Here is a 20,091-nt window from a genome sequence, read left to right on the forward strand (position 1 = left end):
GTGTAACCTCTTTATATAGTTCATCAACTGTATCACGTTCTCAAGTGGAGCCACATCACTCTCACATAACCATATCATATCCTTAAGTACAACCTCATCACATAATACATCAGCCATATCATATTCTCAAGTGTAATCACATCACACTATCACCCAACCATATCATATCCTCAAGTGTAACCCCTTCATACAGTTCATCAGCCTCTTCAATACATCCATCAGTTGAACTAGGGTAAATATAGAACCCATTTCCATGTACTAATTTTTAGTTGAATTCATTCACTACATACTTATGCTGGCCAAGTGGATATACGAGGGTGTGAAACTACATTAGCCCATTACCATTAAATAAGCCATTAATCTATTGATGAATCTCGCACTGGGCTGCTTGCTTATGTTATTTCTTCTTAACATATGCTCTAGCTCTTAAATGCTATAGAATTCAACTAAACATATGTGCATAATCCATTTGCTTAATATTTAACTACTGCATAATTTTCTCGTTGCCAATCGTGATCCCTTTCATACTAATCTATTTACAGGTTTATTACATGCTCAATGTTGACAATAATTCTCAATTGCTTAATTTCTCTGGATGTGGTACTTCCAATCATTCCCTTCAATTTGTCCAGCATTTTCTATCGAAGTTCTTTCTTATGACATCTTTTAAAGCCAACTTTGTTAATATATTGTTAAGCTTCATTTCTGAACTTTAGTTGGAGTTCCCAGTAGGGACAACATGCTAATTCATGAAGTAATTAGCTACGGATAGAAACCGTAGCTATAAAACTTTAGCTACGGACATTATTTGTAGCTAAAAGTAATGCTATATCCGTAGCAATATGCCGACTTTGATAATAGCTACGGTTTTCAGATTTCCAGCTACGGTCAAAATCCGTAGCTATTTTCCAGATTTAATTTTTTTTAATCATTCATTCATTCATTCAATAATGAATCAGTTACAATCCTTCATTCAATCAATTACAACTACAATAAAGCTGAAAATGTAAAGAAAAGGTCATCATCCTTTTCTTGGTGAGTCTAATCATTCATTCATTCAATAATGAATCAATTACAATCCTTCATTCAATCAATTACAATCCTTCATTCAATCAAGTACAAATACAACTACAATAGTGCTGAAAATGTAAAGAAAAGGTCATCATCCTTTTCTTGGTGAGTCTGTGCGCACTCGCATATGGCTAGGTGCATCCTTCATCCACCATATATAGAAAATGGATGCGAGTATCAGTAGTCCACCTCCACATCCGACAGCTATACCGATAACTTCTCCTGTGCGTCTTCTATAATTATTCGAGGGCGAACCACCACTAGAGGACTCTGCAACATAAAAACAAAGAATCAATCAATTAAAGAATGATGAAAACTAAATGCAAGGAAAACATAGAAATAGGATGGTTGGGAACCTAGAGAAACATGTATGGCTGACACTAGTGGCCTGAAAGTTGCTTGAAATGGAATGCAGCAGGTCCCTTTTCCAGCCCAAAAGAAGTGGATCTCCATGGCTGTGTCTGTCACATTTTCCATGAACATTTTTATGACAGCTCTTTTGGAGCCCTTGGCTTCATCTTGGATTTTAAAATCTTGCAATACTTTCTCCCCCTGACATTTTGTTTTTTGTCCATCATCCAAAACAATTCAAAGATATTGAACATAATATGGTTTGAAAGAACACACCTTCATATGTTAAGGAAAGTGATACCTGGATGTAGACATCGAATATGCGCCTCCCAAGTCCTTTCCAAGACTGAATCATCCATGACTCTCTCTCTACAAAGTGAAGTTCGATGATGTATTTCCCATTCTTTAAACCAAGGCCATAGTACCTTAATGAGTTTGGTGAAATCCTTGCTGTTTTATATAGTTCTAACTCTAAAGTCCCCAGGATTTGAGAATCTGTCGTTGCTATGTATTGAGGGCCATTGGGGTTGGAGATGTTAAAACCTATGTTGCTTACTGTCCATTGATGTTGGGAGCTGGTGTACAATGATGAAGGTCCCAAAATTTCTGAGTCATCGTAGAAATCAATGCCGGATGCAGATGTTTGTTCTGTGCCACTGGTGAAAGTTATTGTGGTGGTTAGACAAACGCTGAAAAATGGGGCGTCGCTAAAAAAATTCAGCAATTTCCACTGTCCTCTTCTTTAGCTAAACCTTCCCTTTGACAAGAAGAGAGAGAGAGAGAGAGAGAGAGAGCAGCAGCAGCCCGACTCGTAAAAGTCAAATTTAAATAATCCATTCTAAATAAAAAACATAGAAACCCACTTCCCCGAATCTTTCTTCCAACAGGAGGCTGATTTCAGCGCTTCCTTGAAACAATCTCATTGTTTATCATCTCAATCTGTCAAACTCACCAATCTCATTGTTTAACAAACAACACTTAACATTGAGCGCTTTCCGGATTCCGCATTAAGTAAAAAATTTCACTGTTAACAAAACAGGCCCTAATACAATCAGTAGAAACTAGTAAATGTTCAAGACAAAATCAATCACAAAGAACAAACAGAATAATAGGTTAAGAAAATAAAAAATAAAAAAGTTAAGACTATTACATGATTACTATTTGATCACAAATGCACACAATGAAAAGACTGATCTTACTAGAGTTTTAACTTACTGACACTTAGTCATTTATGGCATGAAATGGAACATGTGGCAAATCTCATGCCACAAGGACCACTGTACTGTATACATGTGGAAAATTGTGGATGAGATCTGAACTGTTCGCTCAGCTATTGTGGTAGTAAATGGGGCAAAGACCAAACATCACAATGATTGGAGGATATAAAACAACTTCAGGATATCCATGATATGGATATGAGTATGGAGGTACTTAGCCATTGACTTGATTACAACAATCTCTTCGTTGTCCATTGCTTTTGTATGTGTTGCCCACCCAATGAATTGACCAGCCTGAATTTTAGGCAAAGATATGTACACGGTGGTGCCCACCTCTTGCACAGCTTGGATGCCACAAAAAAAGTGCAAGTTGGCATTTCGATCACATGTAGAGTTGCATGACCATGCCCGTGAAAAGTTAATAGCATGCAGAGTATATGCTTACCATCAAGTGTTTCCATTACTGTCAATTGTCACCACTGTATCCGATGAGCCACAATCCCCAATGCAGCAAATCAACAAACCTGAGAATAGAAGAAAAAAAAGGAGAAATCAACAAAATTGGAGTTTGACATTTGAACCAAAATAAGCTATCTATTAATAAATCAACAACTGCTCAAACTAGTTTGACATTTGAACCAAAATAAGCATCCACATCGAAGTTTATGGGTCATCACAAGTTTCACAACTAACCAGTACCTAAATATCATTTCCTGTCGATTGAACCGATCCACTATTCAATTCACTTGGGCATCCAAACTCACACTAGGAGTCCACATAATGCATCGCATAGACCTTCCAATTTCTCATTCAAGAATATGGAGACAACGGCACATTATATTGACAAAGGCATGCCCATAAGGGTGTTTGGTTGCACAAAATATAATGAAACTTCACAATATTTGGTGTAATTTCAAATCATAGCTGAGGCGTTGTCCATACTCGTAGAGCTTATCAATGTCGCTCGCGTCTTCAGAAGTAGCAGCAGCAGAAGCCATTGCTTGGTGATCGAGTTGTTGATTTGACAGGTCTCATCGTTTATGACACCCCCAATTCTCTTAGATTGGAAGATCCTCGCCATTTAATTTGGTTTTCTTTCAGTTGGATTTGGACTGCTGACACTATTTTATCTTAACCGCATATTTTTATGCACCCAATCATATGGGGTTTCTGGACAAATCCAATCCACAAGGGCCACATCAGATCAACAGTCTGGATCACCAAACCACAGGCACCACATGTATAAAGTTGGGAGCCTCAGCAAACTGTAGATTTGTTGAGACTCATAAACTAGTACTTTTTTGAGAAGAGCTCATCAATTGATATTTAATACTCAATGGTTACTTTGTTTGAGTAGTGAGGGAAGCAACTGCAATCTGATCATGCCTCCTTAATTTGGCTAATTATTGCAATTAATTCAATGGTGTATCCAAATGCAGCCTTAACTAACAGAATTTAAGCACTCCTGGGACATTTGCAAATTTATCCATCTTACAACCAAAACAACATGAAAGCCAAATAAACTTGAAATTATCATGACAGGTTACTTTCTTTGGACGAAAACAAAGCCACACACACACACACACACATGGAAAACAATTATGTACTGATGCAATAGGATTAAACAGAGATGAACCAATATTTCACATGGAAAAAATAGCAAAGACTACGCAAAATGTACCAATGAAAGCTCATATAGTGGGACCCAGAATGGAAAGGAGATGCTTAAAATGCTTACAAGTGTGGAAGATCACAATACTTTAAAATTTGGACCCTTTTCAGTGTCAATGGACTGTTTTTGCATTTTTTTAATCTTAACCATCTATTTGTACATCTTCCAAGAAACGCTTAATTTGCAAAACTAATTAACCCATTTAGGCTATTTCATATTGTGAAGAACAAAAAAGAATGCAGGTTAAACAAACCATGAGCCAAATACATATTATCTAATCTCCTTGAAACAATGTTGTGATAGTAGGAAATGCACATCGCTATGTAAGGTTATATGATGATAGAACAATGGGTGGGCCATAACTATCAAATCTTATTGATGTTAAGTGAGACCATTAACAAAGTGGGATGTATTATCTGTGAACATGGGCTGCGGTAGATGCAATAAAATTCAATGTGGATACCTCTATTCTCAAGGAAAAGGCTAAGGCAATGGATGATGATCTTGAAGCCAAAAGGGCTCCGGTGGTTTGCTCCTTGGAAAATTGAGAAGAATGTATGGCCTGTGGAAGTTTAAATAATATTTCTCTGAGTAATATTTATAATATTGTCCATTATGAATGCAATCTTTATGCTGAGGCTGATGGCAATAATTGTGAAAAGTCCATTATGGTGGGAAGTGGGATTGGTTGAATAGTGCATGCGAAAGATCTTGCAGAGGATTTGTACAAATGAGCCCTGTTTGCATTGTGGGCAGATTTGGTTGATCAAAGGCGAAGGCGAACCTGCTTCAATTTATCATAACTTTCTTGTAAATTTATTTCAATATTATAGCACTATAACAAGTATTGCTCTTTTATGCAAAAAAACAAAAAAACAAAAAACAAAACAAAAAAAAAAACAAAACAAAACAAAAAAAATAATACAATCAAAGTAAAACAAAAGGTAATAAAAAAAAGAGGGGTGAAAAGGAAAAACAGAGATACCTGATGGGTTAATAGGTTGTTGCGGATAGAGAGATCCCAAAGCAGCCATGAGAGAGAAAGAGGGGAGAGAGAGGCGCAAAGAGAGAGAGAGTCGGCGGCAGGGAGAGGAAAAGTCTGAATGATATGAGATAGTTTTTTATTTTTGCTTTTGTAGCGATCCTTTGCCAGCGCCTGGTTTAAGTTAGCGCTGGCAAAGGGTTCACCCGATCATCGGCTTTGCCCTGCTTTCTTGTAGTGGCATGTTGGTTTTCTACAACAGATTTGCAATAGAAAGGGAAACATACGTTAGTTTCATGACTAAAGAACTAAGGCTAGGCAACCCAAACTCAATGAAAGACTGGCCTAGAACTAAAGCTAGGCAACCCAAACTCAATGAAAGACTAGCACATCTAAGGCAATAATTTTATCTGGAAAAAAAAAGTAATTAGTGATGAATTAGGTTGACAAACATATTTAAATCATATTAAAGAAATTGAAGAAAGCTTGCCACAAAGCTTAGAGATCTTGGTCAACCCACCGCTGTTGGGTTGTTATTAGTGTGGAAAGGTTATTGTTATAGTTTGGAATGGAATGAGATATATGGTTTAGATAAATAAGGCTGGATTTGGGGTCCCTACTCATGGCTATCAAATGGCTAGGATCAGATCAGGAAGAAATCTAGGTATGGCCAATCTATGGTGGGTCCCATCAGATCAACACAGTTGATCACTAAGCAATGGGCCCCAATCAAAATGCTTGTGTTTGCTCCCAATCGGAGCCCTTTTCCAAATTCAGTCCGTCAATCATAAAATTTCTAAACATTTCTGCTCCTAATTGTTGACATAAAAATTTCATAAAATTCCAACTACGAATTAGGTATCATTATCACCATAAATTCGAACCAGAAATTTGGACTCATAATACATGCATCTAACCATATGCATCAATCTATTCAGCTCGACTTTCACAGATACATTTCAATTTATATATCAGCACAAACTACATTTTCTCACACACACACACACACACACACACACACACACACTTTTGTTCTGATCTATAAACCGAATACTCAATCCTACCATCAAAATCAATACAAAAGAAAAAGCACAATAGGGAAATTTGGTAGAACTTCTACAATTGAGAAATTTGAGAAAATGGCAGTAACTAATATCATTCGAAATAGAGAAACATCGAATCCGACGCAGAATACCATTGACGGTATGATTAGATTCACTGAAGTGCAACCTAATCACATAGTCCATCAACCATATCATATCCTCAAGTGTAACCACATCACATTATCATACAACTATATCATATCCTCAGGTGCAAACTCATCACGTTGTCCATCAATTGTATCAAATTCTCAAGTGGATATATACCTCATTACACTATCATACTACCATACCATATCGTCAAGTGCAACTTCATCACGTTGTCCATCAACCGTATCACATTCTCAAGTGGACACATCACACTCACACAACCACATATCATATCCTCAAGTGTAACCTCATTACATGGTCTTTCAATTTCTTTCATTCTCAAGTGTAATCTCATCACATTGTCGCACTATAATATCATATCCTCAAGTGTAACCTCATCACATATTCCATCAACTATATCATATCTTCAAGTGTAACATGATTACACTGTCACACAACCTTGGATTATTCAATGTCATGACATAGTCCATCAACCGTATCACATTCCCAAGTGGAGATCATTTATCACACTCTCACACAATCATATCATATTCTCAAGCGCAAATAGTCCATCAACCGTATCACATTCTTTAATTTGGAACCACTTCACACTGTCACACAATCATATCATATCTGAATGTACAACCTAATCACATGGTTTATCAACCATATCATATTCTCGAATGTAACCACATCATACTATCACACAACCATATCATATCCTCTTGTGCAACCTCATCACATAGTACGATAACCATATCACATTCTCAAGTAGAACCATATCACACTATCACACAACCATATCATATCTTCAAGCGCAACCTCATCATATAGTCTATCAACCATATCATATTCTCAAGTGGAACCACTTCACACTATCACACAATCACATCATATCCTCAAGGGTAACCTCATCACTTAGTCCATCAACTGTATCACATTCTCAAGTGTAACCCCATCATACCAGGGTAATATTATATCAACGCCTTAAGTATAATCTCATCACGTAGTCCATCAACTGTATCACTTCCACAGATGCATGTACCTATTCTGATATATATTGTACTCTCTTACATGGTGTTTGCCACTTCTTTCATTTATATTTAGAAAATTTCCAACCCTATAAAAAAAACACAAAAAATTATTTATCTTACCTGCATTGGGACGCCTTCTAATAATCCAAGGCATCAATCTCAACTAGTTATTAGTTCCAGTACACATTTCATGGGCTGCCATGCAAACATCATACAGCTTGCTCCTACACACACAAGAACAAGTCTTTCGAAACTGAATTTCCTTTTCTTGCTATGGAGCATTCCAAACCTATAAACATTCAAAAGACGCCCATTAAGTAACTAAGAATTCTAAAATTAGATCATTAAAACAATTCTACCCCAATGATTAGGGGAAAATGGATTGAAAGATGCACCTGAACTTGTGGAACATGTGGATTGGTGGGTAAGTTAAAGCTCACATGAATGCTTTAATTTGGCAGATTTTTGGTGCATCTCCCATTTACAGTGGGTCCATCATATCAACAAATTGGACTGCCTTATCATAGTCCATTTGTATGGAATAGGCACATTTGACACATTAAAACCCAATAATTCTTTCATTTGCTGGCCACTGATTTGGTTGTTTCACTTGTTTTTTTAATTAATTAATTTATTTATTTATAGTTTTTGGGTTGTTTTGTGAAGGACATTGAATGAGGCATGTATGACCAAGTAAATGAGACAACTGGCTTAATTATCAGACCACAACATGTTCATAGTTGGATGAGTCATAAATGATGATGATCCCCATTTGGAACATTAATTAGTAAAATGTGCGCATGCATAAAAGAGGCATCCATGCCATGAGATGCAGTACAATAGATAAATCAAAACACAATGCCCATGTGTAGATGCAATGTACTATGTAGACAACTAAAGACAACTATATGATCAACATGATAATAGTTGCAATCCTATATAAAAGTTGTCAACAAAACTACAAACAACTCAAGATGATGAATCAAACCTTGATAAAAGTTGTGCAAGCGAAAGGTCACGAGGGGCTTGCATATCATCAATTTCAGTCATCTGGAAAACCCTCTCTGATCGCTCCTTGTTTGCATTCTCATCTGAACTTTCGATAGCCAACACTACTGCAAAAATTTATGAAAGCATGTACATCAACAGACAAGTCACCTGACTCATTAATGCATGCACTGAGTTTGTTTAAACAGTTTCGATAGTGGTTGTTACAATCAATATGGTGGTTTATTGACCTGCCTCTGACATGTCTGCTCTCAACAAAGACATAAGTAAATTGACCTATAGAAATATAAGGACCAAAAAAATATTGTTATATTTTGTAAATAGAATATACATGGCATGAGCAAAGCTTCTACTGTACAAGAAGTATTGAACTTGGCTGACCAAGGTCGTAGAATGCTTATGTTGTAATTTGTAAATAGTAAATACTTGTACTTTTGTTAATACTACTACACGGGAGAGAGATTAATTGCCCAATTATTACAAGATTAATGTAAGGGGTCGTTTGGATGCATGTAAGATAAGCTACCTATAAATGAAATACATGGTGAGACTCAACAGCCCAAAAAATAGATTGTTGAAATGTGAGACCCACTTGTCGGAATTGTAAATTAGGCTTCCAGCAAGAGCAGCCTGCAGCCCGCAGCCCACCCTGTTAATCATTGTATGATTATCTATGGTCATGCAGGTTATTTCGAAATGCCCACAATGGCTATGAAAATGACCCGTTTTGTCATTTGTTGTGTGTGTTTTATACTTAAGGCAGAGACTTGTGACGAAGGCTGACCAGCATAACCACAACAATAATCAGCTGCAGGTGGTTGCGTCGCTTGAGGAGGTTCCTGAATGGGTGCTTGACTTCCTTCGCCACACAGCTTGCCTCCACAAGCTCTAGGAACTTGGACAAAAAGAAAACTTCAATATAATCCATCACCAATAAGAGAGATTTCGAATTGCTATTGGTTTTACATCCAAAACTTAATTTCATTGAGATTTAACATTGATTCCAGTGAAGAAACTGGTGTTTTGGATTAAAACCCAAGAGGATTTGAAAGATTCAGGCCTATAAACTCATCATCTAGCATTAAAAACAAATAAAAAGGTAAATGGAATTGAGTTTCTCTAAGAAAACCTGAGAAAGAAACACGGCTAAGAGGATTAGCAGAAGCAACGAGTGGAGTCCGGATCCTTGGGTTTTTTCTTCTCATTTTCTTTTTCTGTTTTTTTTTTCCCTCTAGTTTTTTTAATAGTTTGGAGTCCAAAATTTTCTTTATTTATTTATTTATTTTTTTTTTAAGTGAGTGGTGACGTGGACTAATGAGGCTTAGGTAATCAGGAAGTCCCTGTTTACCGAATAACAGAGGACCCAGACTCATTCAATGAGTGGTGAAATGTAAAATAGTGCATTGTCTCAACTCAAAAGGAAAAATTGGACAGTAACTATCATCGAATTATTGCAATTTTTCGATTACGGGCCATCTCCAAGTCGGTTGGTGACTTGGACGATCTGGATTGCCGCACGCATTACAGTAAATGAGACACCGTCATTCCTAAAATGGTGAACTCAGATGCAGAAACTCATCAACCATACACCTAACATACATTCCTGATAATCCTGGTAGTCGAAATCATGGGCCCCAGAGTGGATGAGATACTACCTAATATCACAACAACGATCATAACAATTGATTGCCCGGTAGTAAACAGCCGAGATCAGACTTAAAATGGTCATATCAGGTATATGCTTCAAAACCATCAACATTTCCTACTTCTTGATCTAAATTCATCATAAATTGTTTAAAAATCCGGCAATTTTCAAGAACAGGAAACGAATGCAAGCAGACAATCGAGAAATCTGAGATCGAAATCGAACCTGGGAAAGAGTCGAAGAAACAAGATCGTCCGAGCTCGTGCGGATCTGCTGTTACATGGAGACCGATGCAAATAAGCTTCTAGAGATCTGATGATGATGATGAGATCGAAGGTGAGTGAAGGGAGATGAGACCAACGACAGATATGAATGAGATCTGGAGCTAGAAATTAGAGTTTTGGATTTGGGGATTTTTTTTCCGGGACCTCTAAAAGTAGAGAAATGGGAGAAGCAGACGCCATTTCATTTCTCTCTCTAAGGATTTTCTTTCATTTCCTTGGGTTTTTCTTCTCGTTTTTGTTTTTTTAAAAAAATTATTCCTTTGGTTTTTTCCATAATAGTTTGGAGTCCGATTTTTTGTTTTAATTTTTTTTAAGGGAGTGGTGACGTGGACCAATGAGGATTAGGCAATCAGGGAGTCCCCGTTTACCGAATAACAGAGGATCCCGACTCATTATTTTATGGGTTACATGGATGGATTCCTTGGTTGCAACATGTGAAAGGTTAAGTGGTCATCTTGTGAATGGGAACCAACAAAAAGTTGGAATAAAAGGTCTCAACCATCGGGCTCTCCGTGCCTTCACCCAATCCTAGATAGGTATATGATTGTTCATGGTATTAGGTTTTTGTATTTAGGTTGGATGGCTTTGGAGCTGTGTTATCTTGTTTACCCTACTAGTGTTTTAAGGAATTCATGTGATATGTGAGGAAAGGAATGTGATGGGAGATGTCCTATTTGTGGATGGTCTTTGGAAGTGCTGATGTTTGATTTCCTGCTAGTGAATGTGGAAGTTCCTCGAAGTAGCTAACAAAGAGCCCACATGTGTATAACTTTTTTTCATCACCAATAATAATTTTATTATTTTCCTAAATAAGGGTGAATGGTATTTGAAAGACCTGCAATGTTGGTTATATAAGAGCTTGCTCTCGTGTCAAGTATCCACTCTAGGTCTTGTGGGTCAGTCACTATCATTGGTACCGATGCTTGGGGAATCACTTCTGCTTGATAGGAATGGTTGAACCGGTTCCAACAATTCAGAGCAACATGATTAGCCTCATTGACTGGGTCACACTGCCTAGATTTTCTAATAATAAAAAAAATCAGTTTGTTTCAACTTTTACCACTCAGGTGGATCACATTGTGTAAAACAAGTGGGTAGATAAAACAATTTTTTCTATCAACTGTTTGTTCTGTAAATAAATAAATAAATAAATAAAATTAGCCCAACTAAGGAGTGAAACTACCTGACTTCTTGGCCAGAAGATCTAAATAGTGTGGCATGCCTAATGAGTGAAATGGCCTCATTTTAGACCAAAAGAGCTCAATAGTGTGACCCACCAAGTGAAAAGTTCACATGTATTACATGCATGCATAAATAGGCAAGCTCTACCATCACTGAACAGATCTGTCTATACATCATAGGCTAAGTTTTCCTGATAGTGGGTAGTATCAAAATGTAGTGCCAGGAAAAATAATTAAGAGATTTTCTAGTCTGTGTGCTGGATAAGCATAGGATAAATGTCGCAGCAACAACAATCTAGTAATGATGTGTACCGACCATTAGATAGGCCCCCCCATGGATGGTCTACTATCCAACCACCCCATCCCGTCGGTGAATATTTTCCTAGTCAATTAAATGAGGGCAATAAAGGACTGAATGATTAAGATTATTTGATCTTGAGATTGTCCTACCATGATTTGAACATCATAATTGCATCGTAAAATAAGCTACTATTTGGCCTTTACCCCCTCCAATTGCATCAAATTGAACAAATGTATAGGGCAGTGAGCATACCCTGTGATCATTGCGTTCCACGCGATGGAATCTTTGTGTGGCATTTGGTCAAACTGCTCCCGTGCGAATTCAATATCCCCAAAGGCTTCCAACAAAATAAATTCCAAAATCTCTACGAATTACCCTAAAAAAAATTACTACCTTGTTTCCACCATTAAAGAAAAAGATGAAGAACTTGGAAAAATAACACAACATTCCAAAAAACAAACAAAATAAAAAATAAAAATCAACTCAAGATGTTGAAAATGAGAGACGTTTGTTTCCATCAGATGGAGGAGAGGGCATCGACCATGCCTTGGACGCTGTCGAGCTGACCGACAAGATCAAGGGCGTCTGCTCCTTTGGGTTTCGATGGAGGATGAGATGGGGGAATGCAAGTCTTGGCAGGGGATTAGGGTTGCGATAGGGATTTTCATAAGGGCGTGAGAGAGAGATGGTAGTTAAAAGTGTGTGAGAGGGATCAAGAGGGTGAGATAAATCGAGAGACTGTTGTACGACGGTGGACGAGGTTGCTGGTGAAGATCAGCATCCCAGGCCTTAAGGTCGTCATCGTTGAAGCGGTCATTGGGGATCTTGTCGGCAGCCACCTTGACGTGCTTCTTGCAATACTCGATGATCTTGGAGAGGATCTTGGTGGTGACATTGGGAACGAGATATGGAAAAGGGGAGAGAGGGAATGAGAAACGGAGAGGAAATGAAGGGTTTCTTTCTGTTATAGCCGGCGGAGGTTCTTTCTTTTCTTATGTTAATTTTTTTTTTTTTTTTTTCTGTTGTTAAAATTTTCCGAAACTTTTTTTCTTTATCTATTTTTTAAAATAACAGATGACGTGGACCAATGGGAAAGCCACAAGCAGAGAATGCCTGTTAGGCTATAACAGAGGATCCGGACTCGTCCGTGGCTAGTGGTCGGTGCTCTGTGGGCCCCAGTATGATGTATGTGTTTCATCCATTCCGTTCATCCATTTTTACGGATCATTTTTAGGGCTTGATCCCAAAAATGAGAGGGAAAGAGGGATATAAATCTAAGATGGACCACCCCAATGTAAAACAATAGTGATCGGATATCCATCATTAAAATCCTCTTAGGGCCCACTATACTGTTTATTTGACATCCAATCTGTTTATTAGGTTATACAGACTCAGATGAAGGAAAAAAAAATTATCAGCTTGATCCAAAACTTTTATGCCCCAAAATGTTTTTAATTGTGGACATTCATTCAACATTGTTTCCTGTAATGTGGTCCAATTGAGATTGGAATGTAACTCATTTTTGGTATCATATCATAAAATAATCTATAAAAATAAGTGGACGGAATGGATGAAACATATATGTTGGGGATGAAAAATACAAGTCCGTAGACTCGGACTTAATGCCTCGGGTCACAAAAGGATGAGTCAAGTTCGAGGCATGATTCGCTAAACCGAGACAAAGGTTGAGTCAGTTCGGACGACTCATCAGCGTTCCGGGCATGCGTCGGGCGGACCACCTTGCCAGACCGACCATCGCTAGGTCGAGCCTCATCCCGGATATCTTGGGATAAGATCTCCGACCCCGAAGCTCACTGGATCGGATGAAGGCTCAAGATAGGCACGATCCTATCTCCGTGATACCAGGAGAAGATCCCGCGCTCAATATCAGGAAAAGAATCCTTGTGCGATTAAATGCCTCAGCAGCTATAAAAGGACCACTGTCACCTTGAGAGGTACGAAACAAATTCTCTCTAAAAAGCTCCTCAATACTCTTAGACCGAGAATCCAGGCCTGACTTTAGCATCGGAGGGTCCCCTGCTCGAGCTGGGTCTCCTTTGTCCCCTTTTTGTGCGGTACACGAAGGTCCAAGGGGAGGACGAACCAGATATTTGCATCAACACTTTAGAATCAAGGAAGCGTACAAAAAAGTCATCTCATATCTCTATATCGATTTCAATGGTGATGACTAGAAGGACGGTCCCAAGAAGATTTGAATGAGAATGCGATTACAGGGCCAGCGGTCCAGTCGCGGTCCCCGCACCCCAGAACCCACCTAACAACCGCCGACGAGGGGCGGCCGGAACAAGCAACAATCAGACGGGTCGCGACGATGGGCGGTTGGACAAGGAGGTTCAAGAAATCCGTTCCGATATGAATATGATGAAGCAGATGCTTGAACGAATGTATCAGCAGCAAATGCGGCCACTCCCGCATCCTCAAGGGGAGACAGCACGCCGACGGCGGCGGTTGATCCTCAACCTTCCGCGCCGCGGTCCTTCCGGCCGAGCCAACCCCAAGGCGGATCGGAACCATCGCGCAGTCGGCCAACGCTTCCCTACCCCGACCGATCTTGCACGAGATAGAGCGAAGAAGGCGCAATCGCCCATCCATGGAAGGCACGGCAGAGAGCAGTGAACCTTGGAAAGCCGATATTCAAAATTTTAAAAGAGAAGTGCGGGAAGAAATGGGGAAAGAGATGGCGGACATAAAGCACGGCCGGAATGTATATTCAACCGGGTCCGAAGCGAAGACGTCCCCCTTTGTGGACTCGGTACTGAAGGCCTGGTTGCCCGAGAGGTTTCGATTACCTCAAATCACTCCTTTCACCGGCAAGACCGACCCAACCGAGCAATTGAATGCTTCAGAACCTATATGGAGCTCCACGATGCCTCGGATGCAGTAATGTGCCGGGCCTTTTCTCTTACATTGACCGATGTAGCTCGACTGTGGTTCAAACAGTTGAAACCAAAGTCCGTCAGTTCATTCGCTGAGCTGAGCGACGCCTTCCTCACCAACTTCATCGGCGGAAAGAAGAAATTGAAGCCCCCTGCACATCTGAACAACGTAGTTCAAAAGCAGGGAGAGCTACTGAAAGATTATATCAAGCGTTTTAATTTCGAATCCCTTCAGGTTCGAAAACATTCAGAAGAAACGGCTCTCAATGCGCTCATGCAAGGAGTTAGAGATATGCCATTCCTGGCATCTCTAGACAAAACTCCGCCCGATACTCTGGCAGAATTTATGGCACGGTCGGATAAGTATGCGAATGCCGAGGAAGCGCGAATCCTGCGTGAAACTAAAACTTTGACCAAAGAGTCGGCCAAAAAGGAAGCCGACTCGGCCGGAGGAAGGAAGCGCAAGGATGATCAAGCGCGTGATGAGCGAAGGTCAGGCAAACGGCCGGATCGAAGATTTTTCACATATACTCCCCTGAACAAGACTCGGGAAGAGGTATTGATGGAAATAAAAAACGAAGGCTTTGTTAACTGGCCCAGTAAGCTCAGGAGTAATCCTAATCGGCGGGACAAGGATAAATACTGCCATTATCACCGTGATCACGGGCATAACACAAGTGATTGCCGTCACCTAAAAGAAGAGATCGAACGACTCATAAAAGAGGGCCGACTCAGAGAACATATGGTTAAAGCTGGGGCAGCTGAGGCACGCCCGACCGAGAGCCAGCCTATGGAAGAGATCCGGACGATTATCGGCGGTCCACAAGGTGGGGGCGACTCAAACAATGCACGAAGGAATCATGCAAGAAAACTTAGTCAGCCTCAGTCCGAGCTCATGATCATAGATCGGCCACCAAAGGAGAAGAAAATAGAAAGATATTACATCTCGTTCACAGAGGAAGATGCCCGAGGCATCTATCACCCCCACGATGACGCATTGATTGTCACCCTGACTATCGCTAACCGAAAAGTGTTTCGGATACTCGTCGATACGGGGTCATCTGCAGACGTGTTATTTACCCAGGCGTTCGACAAAATGGGGATCGAACGGTCCACACTACGCCCAGTTCGGACCCCGTTGATCGGTTTTTCCGGAGGACAGGTACTGCCTGAAGGGATTGTCTCGTTACCACTCACTGCTGGTAGTGCCCCATGTCAGACGACGATGATGGTTGACTTCTTGGTCGTCGATCAACCCTCAGTATACAACGCAATACTCGGCCGACCTTCATTGAGTCTCCTCCAGGCCGTGGTATCCACATACCATCTTTCAATGAAATTTCCGACCGAGTCGGGAGTCGGAATTGTCAAAGGAGACCAGCAGGATGCGAGGCGATGTTACATGATAGCCGTAAAAGGAGCCGCCGACAAAAGTCCGACCAACATATTAACGATCGAATCATTGGACCCTCGGGGCGAGAATTATGAACGAGGACAGCCGGTCGAGGATCTTGTCTCGGTCCCCTTGGTCGAGACAGATGGATCCAAGACAGTGCGAATTGGCTCGTCTCTGCAGTCCCCCTTGAAAGAAAAGTCGATAGCCCTGCTCCATAGGTACGCCGACGTCTTTGCCTGGAGTCATGAAGATATGCCCGGGATCGACCCCTCTGTGGTGACTCACCGACTCAACATCGATCCGTCGTATCGACCGATCCGACAGAAGCGGCGACCGCTCGGCCCTGAACGATACGCTATCATTGAAGAAGAAGTCAACAAACTCCTCCAGGCTAATTTCATAGAAGAAGTATACTATCCAGAGTGGGTCGCGAATGTCGTGCTCGTAAAGAAATCCAACGGGAAGTGGCGGGTCTGTATTGACTATACTGACTTAAATAAAGTCTGCCCGAAGGATAGCTTTCCGCTTCCGAGGATAGACCAGCTAGTAGATAGTACCTCCGGACATGAGCTCCTTAGCTTCATGGATGCTTATTCAGGATATAATCAAATTGCAATGCATAAGACAGATAAATCAAAAACTACCTTTGTCACCGACAAAGGCCTTTATTGTTACCGAGTGATGCCATTTGGTCTGAAGAATGCCGGCGCGACCTATCAAAGATTAGTTAATAAAATCTTTGCTCGGCTTATAGGCCGAACCATGGAAGTATATATTGATGACATGCTCGTCAAAAGTATACATTTCGCATCATGTGAATGATTTGGAAGAAATGTTTCTCACCCTACGAAAGTTTCGGATGAAGTGAATCCGAATAAATGTGCTTTTGGGGTGCGCTCGGAAAGTTCCTCGGTTTCTTGGTTAGTCAGGAGGAATAGAGGCAAACCCCGAGAAGATAAAGGTTTTGATTGATATGGAATCCCCTAAAACCATAAAAGACATCCAAAGGTTGACCGGACGAGTCGCACAGCACTTAATCGGTTCCTGTCCCGAGCCACGGATAAATGTCTCCCTTTCTTCAGACAATTGAAAGGAAGACAAACAATGGGCTGGACGGAAGAATGTGAAGCGGCATTCCAACAATTAAAATCATGTCTCGGTTCTGCACCTCTCTTATCAAAGCCCGAATCGGGGGAGTCTTTGCTCCTTTACCTAGCGGTGTCCTAGGCAGCGGTTAGCTCGGCTTTGATACGAGAATCCGAAGGAAAGCAACTGCCGGTTTACTACGTCAGCAAAGCATTATTGCCGGCAGAAACAAGATACCCAAGCCTGGAAAAAATGGCCTTGGCATTAATTACTTCCTCTCGCCGACTCAGGCCATACTTCCATGCCCATACCATCATCGTAATGACCGATCTTCCGCTTCGCCAGGTATTGCAGAAACCAGAAGCTTCCGGCCGACTCACGAAATGGGCCATCGAATTGAGTGAATTTGACATTCAATACAGACCGAAGGCAGCAATCAAAGGGCAAGCAGTGGCTGATTTTATCGCCGAGGGAACACCACCATCCGAGCTCCCGGTCAACGATATGCCAAAGGATGTTGCAGTTCCAGTAACAACCGCTCCCCCAACAGTAATAAATTCTATTCCCTGGAAACTGTTTGTCGACGGTTCTTCCAACTCGAAGGCAAGTGGGGCTGGGGTTGTGCTGGAAACCCCCGATCATACCTATATACAGTATGCCTTACGACTTGGATTCTAAGCGTCGAACAATACGGCGGAATATGAAGCATTGTTACTCGGCCTCCGTCTCGCCGCTAGCATGGAGGTCACGTACCTCAGAGTTTTCAGCGACTCTCAGTTGGTTGTTAATCAAGTTACCGGTGTATACCAGACACGGAAAGACCAGTTAAGGGCATACATGCAGAAAGCGAAAGAACTTATCAACGGATTTCAACTCTGTCGTGTCACTAGGATCCCTCGTACGAAAAACAGCAAAGCCGATTTGTTAGCAAAGCTCGCCTCAGCCGATGAAGATGAAATACCCAGGTCCGTCCCTGTCGAATACGTCGATAAGCCGAGTATAGATGAACCAATTAGCGAGGCCGTCAATACAATCAACTCGAAACCATCCTGGATCGATCCAATCCGTCAATACCTTGACGAAGGAAAGTTGCCTGAGGATCGCGCCGAGGCTCGACGAATTAAGATCCGAGCCTCCCGTTACACCATACTCAACGGAACCCTCTATAAGAAAGGTTACTACGCCCCGTTGCTGCGGTGCCTCAAAACCAGCGAGGCAAACTATGTATTACGGGAAATCCATGAAGGAATCTGCGGAAACCACTCTGGAGGGCGATCTCTCGCCCATAAGGTCCTACGACAGGGATATTACTGGCCCACTATCCAACACGACGCTCGCAAGCTCGTCCAAAAATGCGACAAATGTCAACGGTTCGCGGCAATTCCGAGGCAAGCCCCCGAGGCACTGACGCCGATGACTGGTCCCTGGCCCTTCGCACAGTGGGGTGTCGACATCATAGGCCCGCTCCCTATGGAAAAAGGTCAGACCAAGTTTGCTGTGGTAGCAGTGGACTATTTCACGAAATGGGCCGAGACGGAGCCATTAGCTAAAATAACCGAGCAGAAGATCACCGAGTTTGTGTGGAAAAATATTATCTGCCGATTCGGAGTACCCCGTACCATTGTCACAGACAATGGAAGGCAATTTGATAATAGGAGCTTTCGCGAGATGTGCGGCAACCTCAGAATCAGAAACGTTTATTCTTCACCTCATCACCCTCAAACCAACGGACAAGTTGAGGCGGTTAACAAGATTATCAAGCAACATCTTCGGACCAAGCTTGGCCGGGCCAAAGGAGCATGGGCCGAAGAGCTCCCGAAAATTCTTTGGGCTTACCGAACTACAGCTCGAACAGCCACAGGGGAGACTCCGTTTTCACTAGCTTATGACTCGGAAGCCGTCACTCCCGTTGAAATCGGATTACCTTCGGCTCGAATCACCTCATTCAATGCAGAAGAGAATGAAGAACTCCTTGCACTCGGACTCGACCTTCTGGACGAACAAAGGGAAGTGGCGCGGCTGCGCACGGAGGCGCGGCAACGACAAGTGGCTCGGTTCTACAATACCCGAGTTAAGATTAGAAGGTTTCGAATGAGAGATATGGTTCTCCGGAAAGTTTTTTCCAACACCAAGGAATTTGGGTCGGGTACGCTGGGACCCAATTGGGAAGGACCCTATATCGTCTCGGGCACCGTCCGACCAGGAACGTATCGGCTAGAAGACCTAAACGGACAACCATTGCCTCACCCTTGGAACGCTGAACACCTCAAGGTCTACTATCCTTAGCTCGGTACTCAATGTTTAAAGACTCTGAACTAAGAAAGATTAAAGCTAAGTCAAATGAATAAAGCTAAGCATTTTTCTTTCATTCATCAAAACACATGCAAATACAATGTGTGAATACATCAAAGCGAATAGAAAGAAAAAATCAAAGGGCCCTGGTAACTGTCCTCATGCACCGGCCTCATCACCAGCAGCAGTGTCTTCAGCGGCGGCGTCCGGGTTCTCGGATTTAGAGGCTGCTTCACCCTTGATTTCTGAAAGGTCAAGATCAGGAAAAGATTTCTTTATATCCTTGACGCATTCCAGATATCCGCTTTGGAACAAGCGGTCCCTCTCGTCCTCGAACTCCGCCGACTCAAGGAAAGCTTGGACGGCTTGGTCCCTAGCCTTCTCGGCCTCCCGAATCTTCTCGTCGGCCTGCTGAATATGCTCCGCCGCCTCAAGCTTAGCCTGAGCTAAGTCATCTGCGCACGAAGCATGAACTGCGAGAACT

At 41.5% G+C, this 20,091-nt stretch overlaps 1 protein-coding gene across 12 annotated transcripts; it reads right to left on the reverse strand.

Annotated features, from left to right (window-relative positions):
- Positions 1-1,082: 1,082 nt before the first annotated feature.
- On the reverse strand, positions 1,083-12,345 carry LOC131253197 (probable LRR receptor-like serine/threonine-protein kinase At1g56130). 12 transcript variants are annotated; one of them, XM_058254092.1, is made up of 7 exons: positions 12,189-12,345; positions 10,396-10,482; positions 8,506-8,632; positions 3,085-3,163; positions 1,724-2,070; positions 1,428-1,623; positions 1,083-1,341 (listed from the first exon to the last, which is right to left on the reverse strand). In XM_058254092.1, exons 4-7 carry the CDS (start codon positions 3,098-3,100, stop codon positions 1,163-1,165), a joined length of 738 nt encoding a protein of 245 aa, XP_058110075.1. In that variant the 5' UTR covers positions 3,101-3,163; positions 8,506-8,632; positions 10,396-10,482; positions 12,189-12,345; the 3' UTR covers positions 1,083-1,162. The 12 variants fall into 12 exon arrangements, 4 of the variants coding, with proteins under 4 accessions (XP_058110075.1, XP_058110073.1, XP_058110076.1 ...); XR_009175008.1 differs by lacking the exon at positions 10,396-10,482 and having other exon boundaries at positions 1,724-2,446; XR_009175007.1 differs by lacking the exons at positions 8,506-8,632; positions 10,396-10,482; positions 12,189-12,345 and adding exons at positions 4,775-4,873; positions 5,297-5,708 and having other exon boundaries at positions 1,724-2,446.
- Positions 12,346-20,091: the final 7,746 nt, after the last annotated feature.

The sequence above is a fragment of the Magnolia sinica genome, chromosome 8 (assembly GCF_029962835.1).
Source record: "Magnolia sinica isolate HGM2019 chromosome 8, MsV1, whole genome shotgun sequence".
Taxonomy (NCBI): Eukaryota; Viridiplantae; Streptophyta; class Magnoliopsida; order Magnoliales; family Magnoliaceae; genus Magnolia; species Magnolia sinica.

Coding starts and splice junctions, on each gene's coding strand:
- LOC131253197 (XM_058254090.1), bottom strand. Junction 1,624..1,723: donor TATTCGATGTCTACATCCAG/GTATCACTTTCC, acceptor ACAAAATGTCAG/GGGGAGAAAGTATTGCAAGA. Junction 1,342..1,427: donor AGCCATACATGTTTCTCTAG/GTTCCCAACCAT, acceptor TTTATGTTGCAG/AGTCCTCTAGTGGTGGTTCG.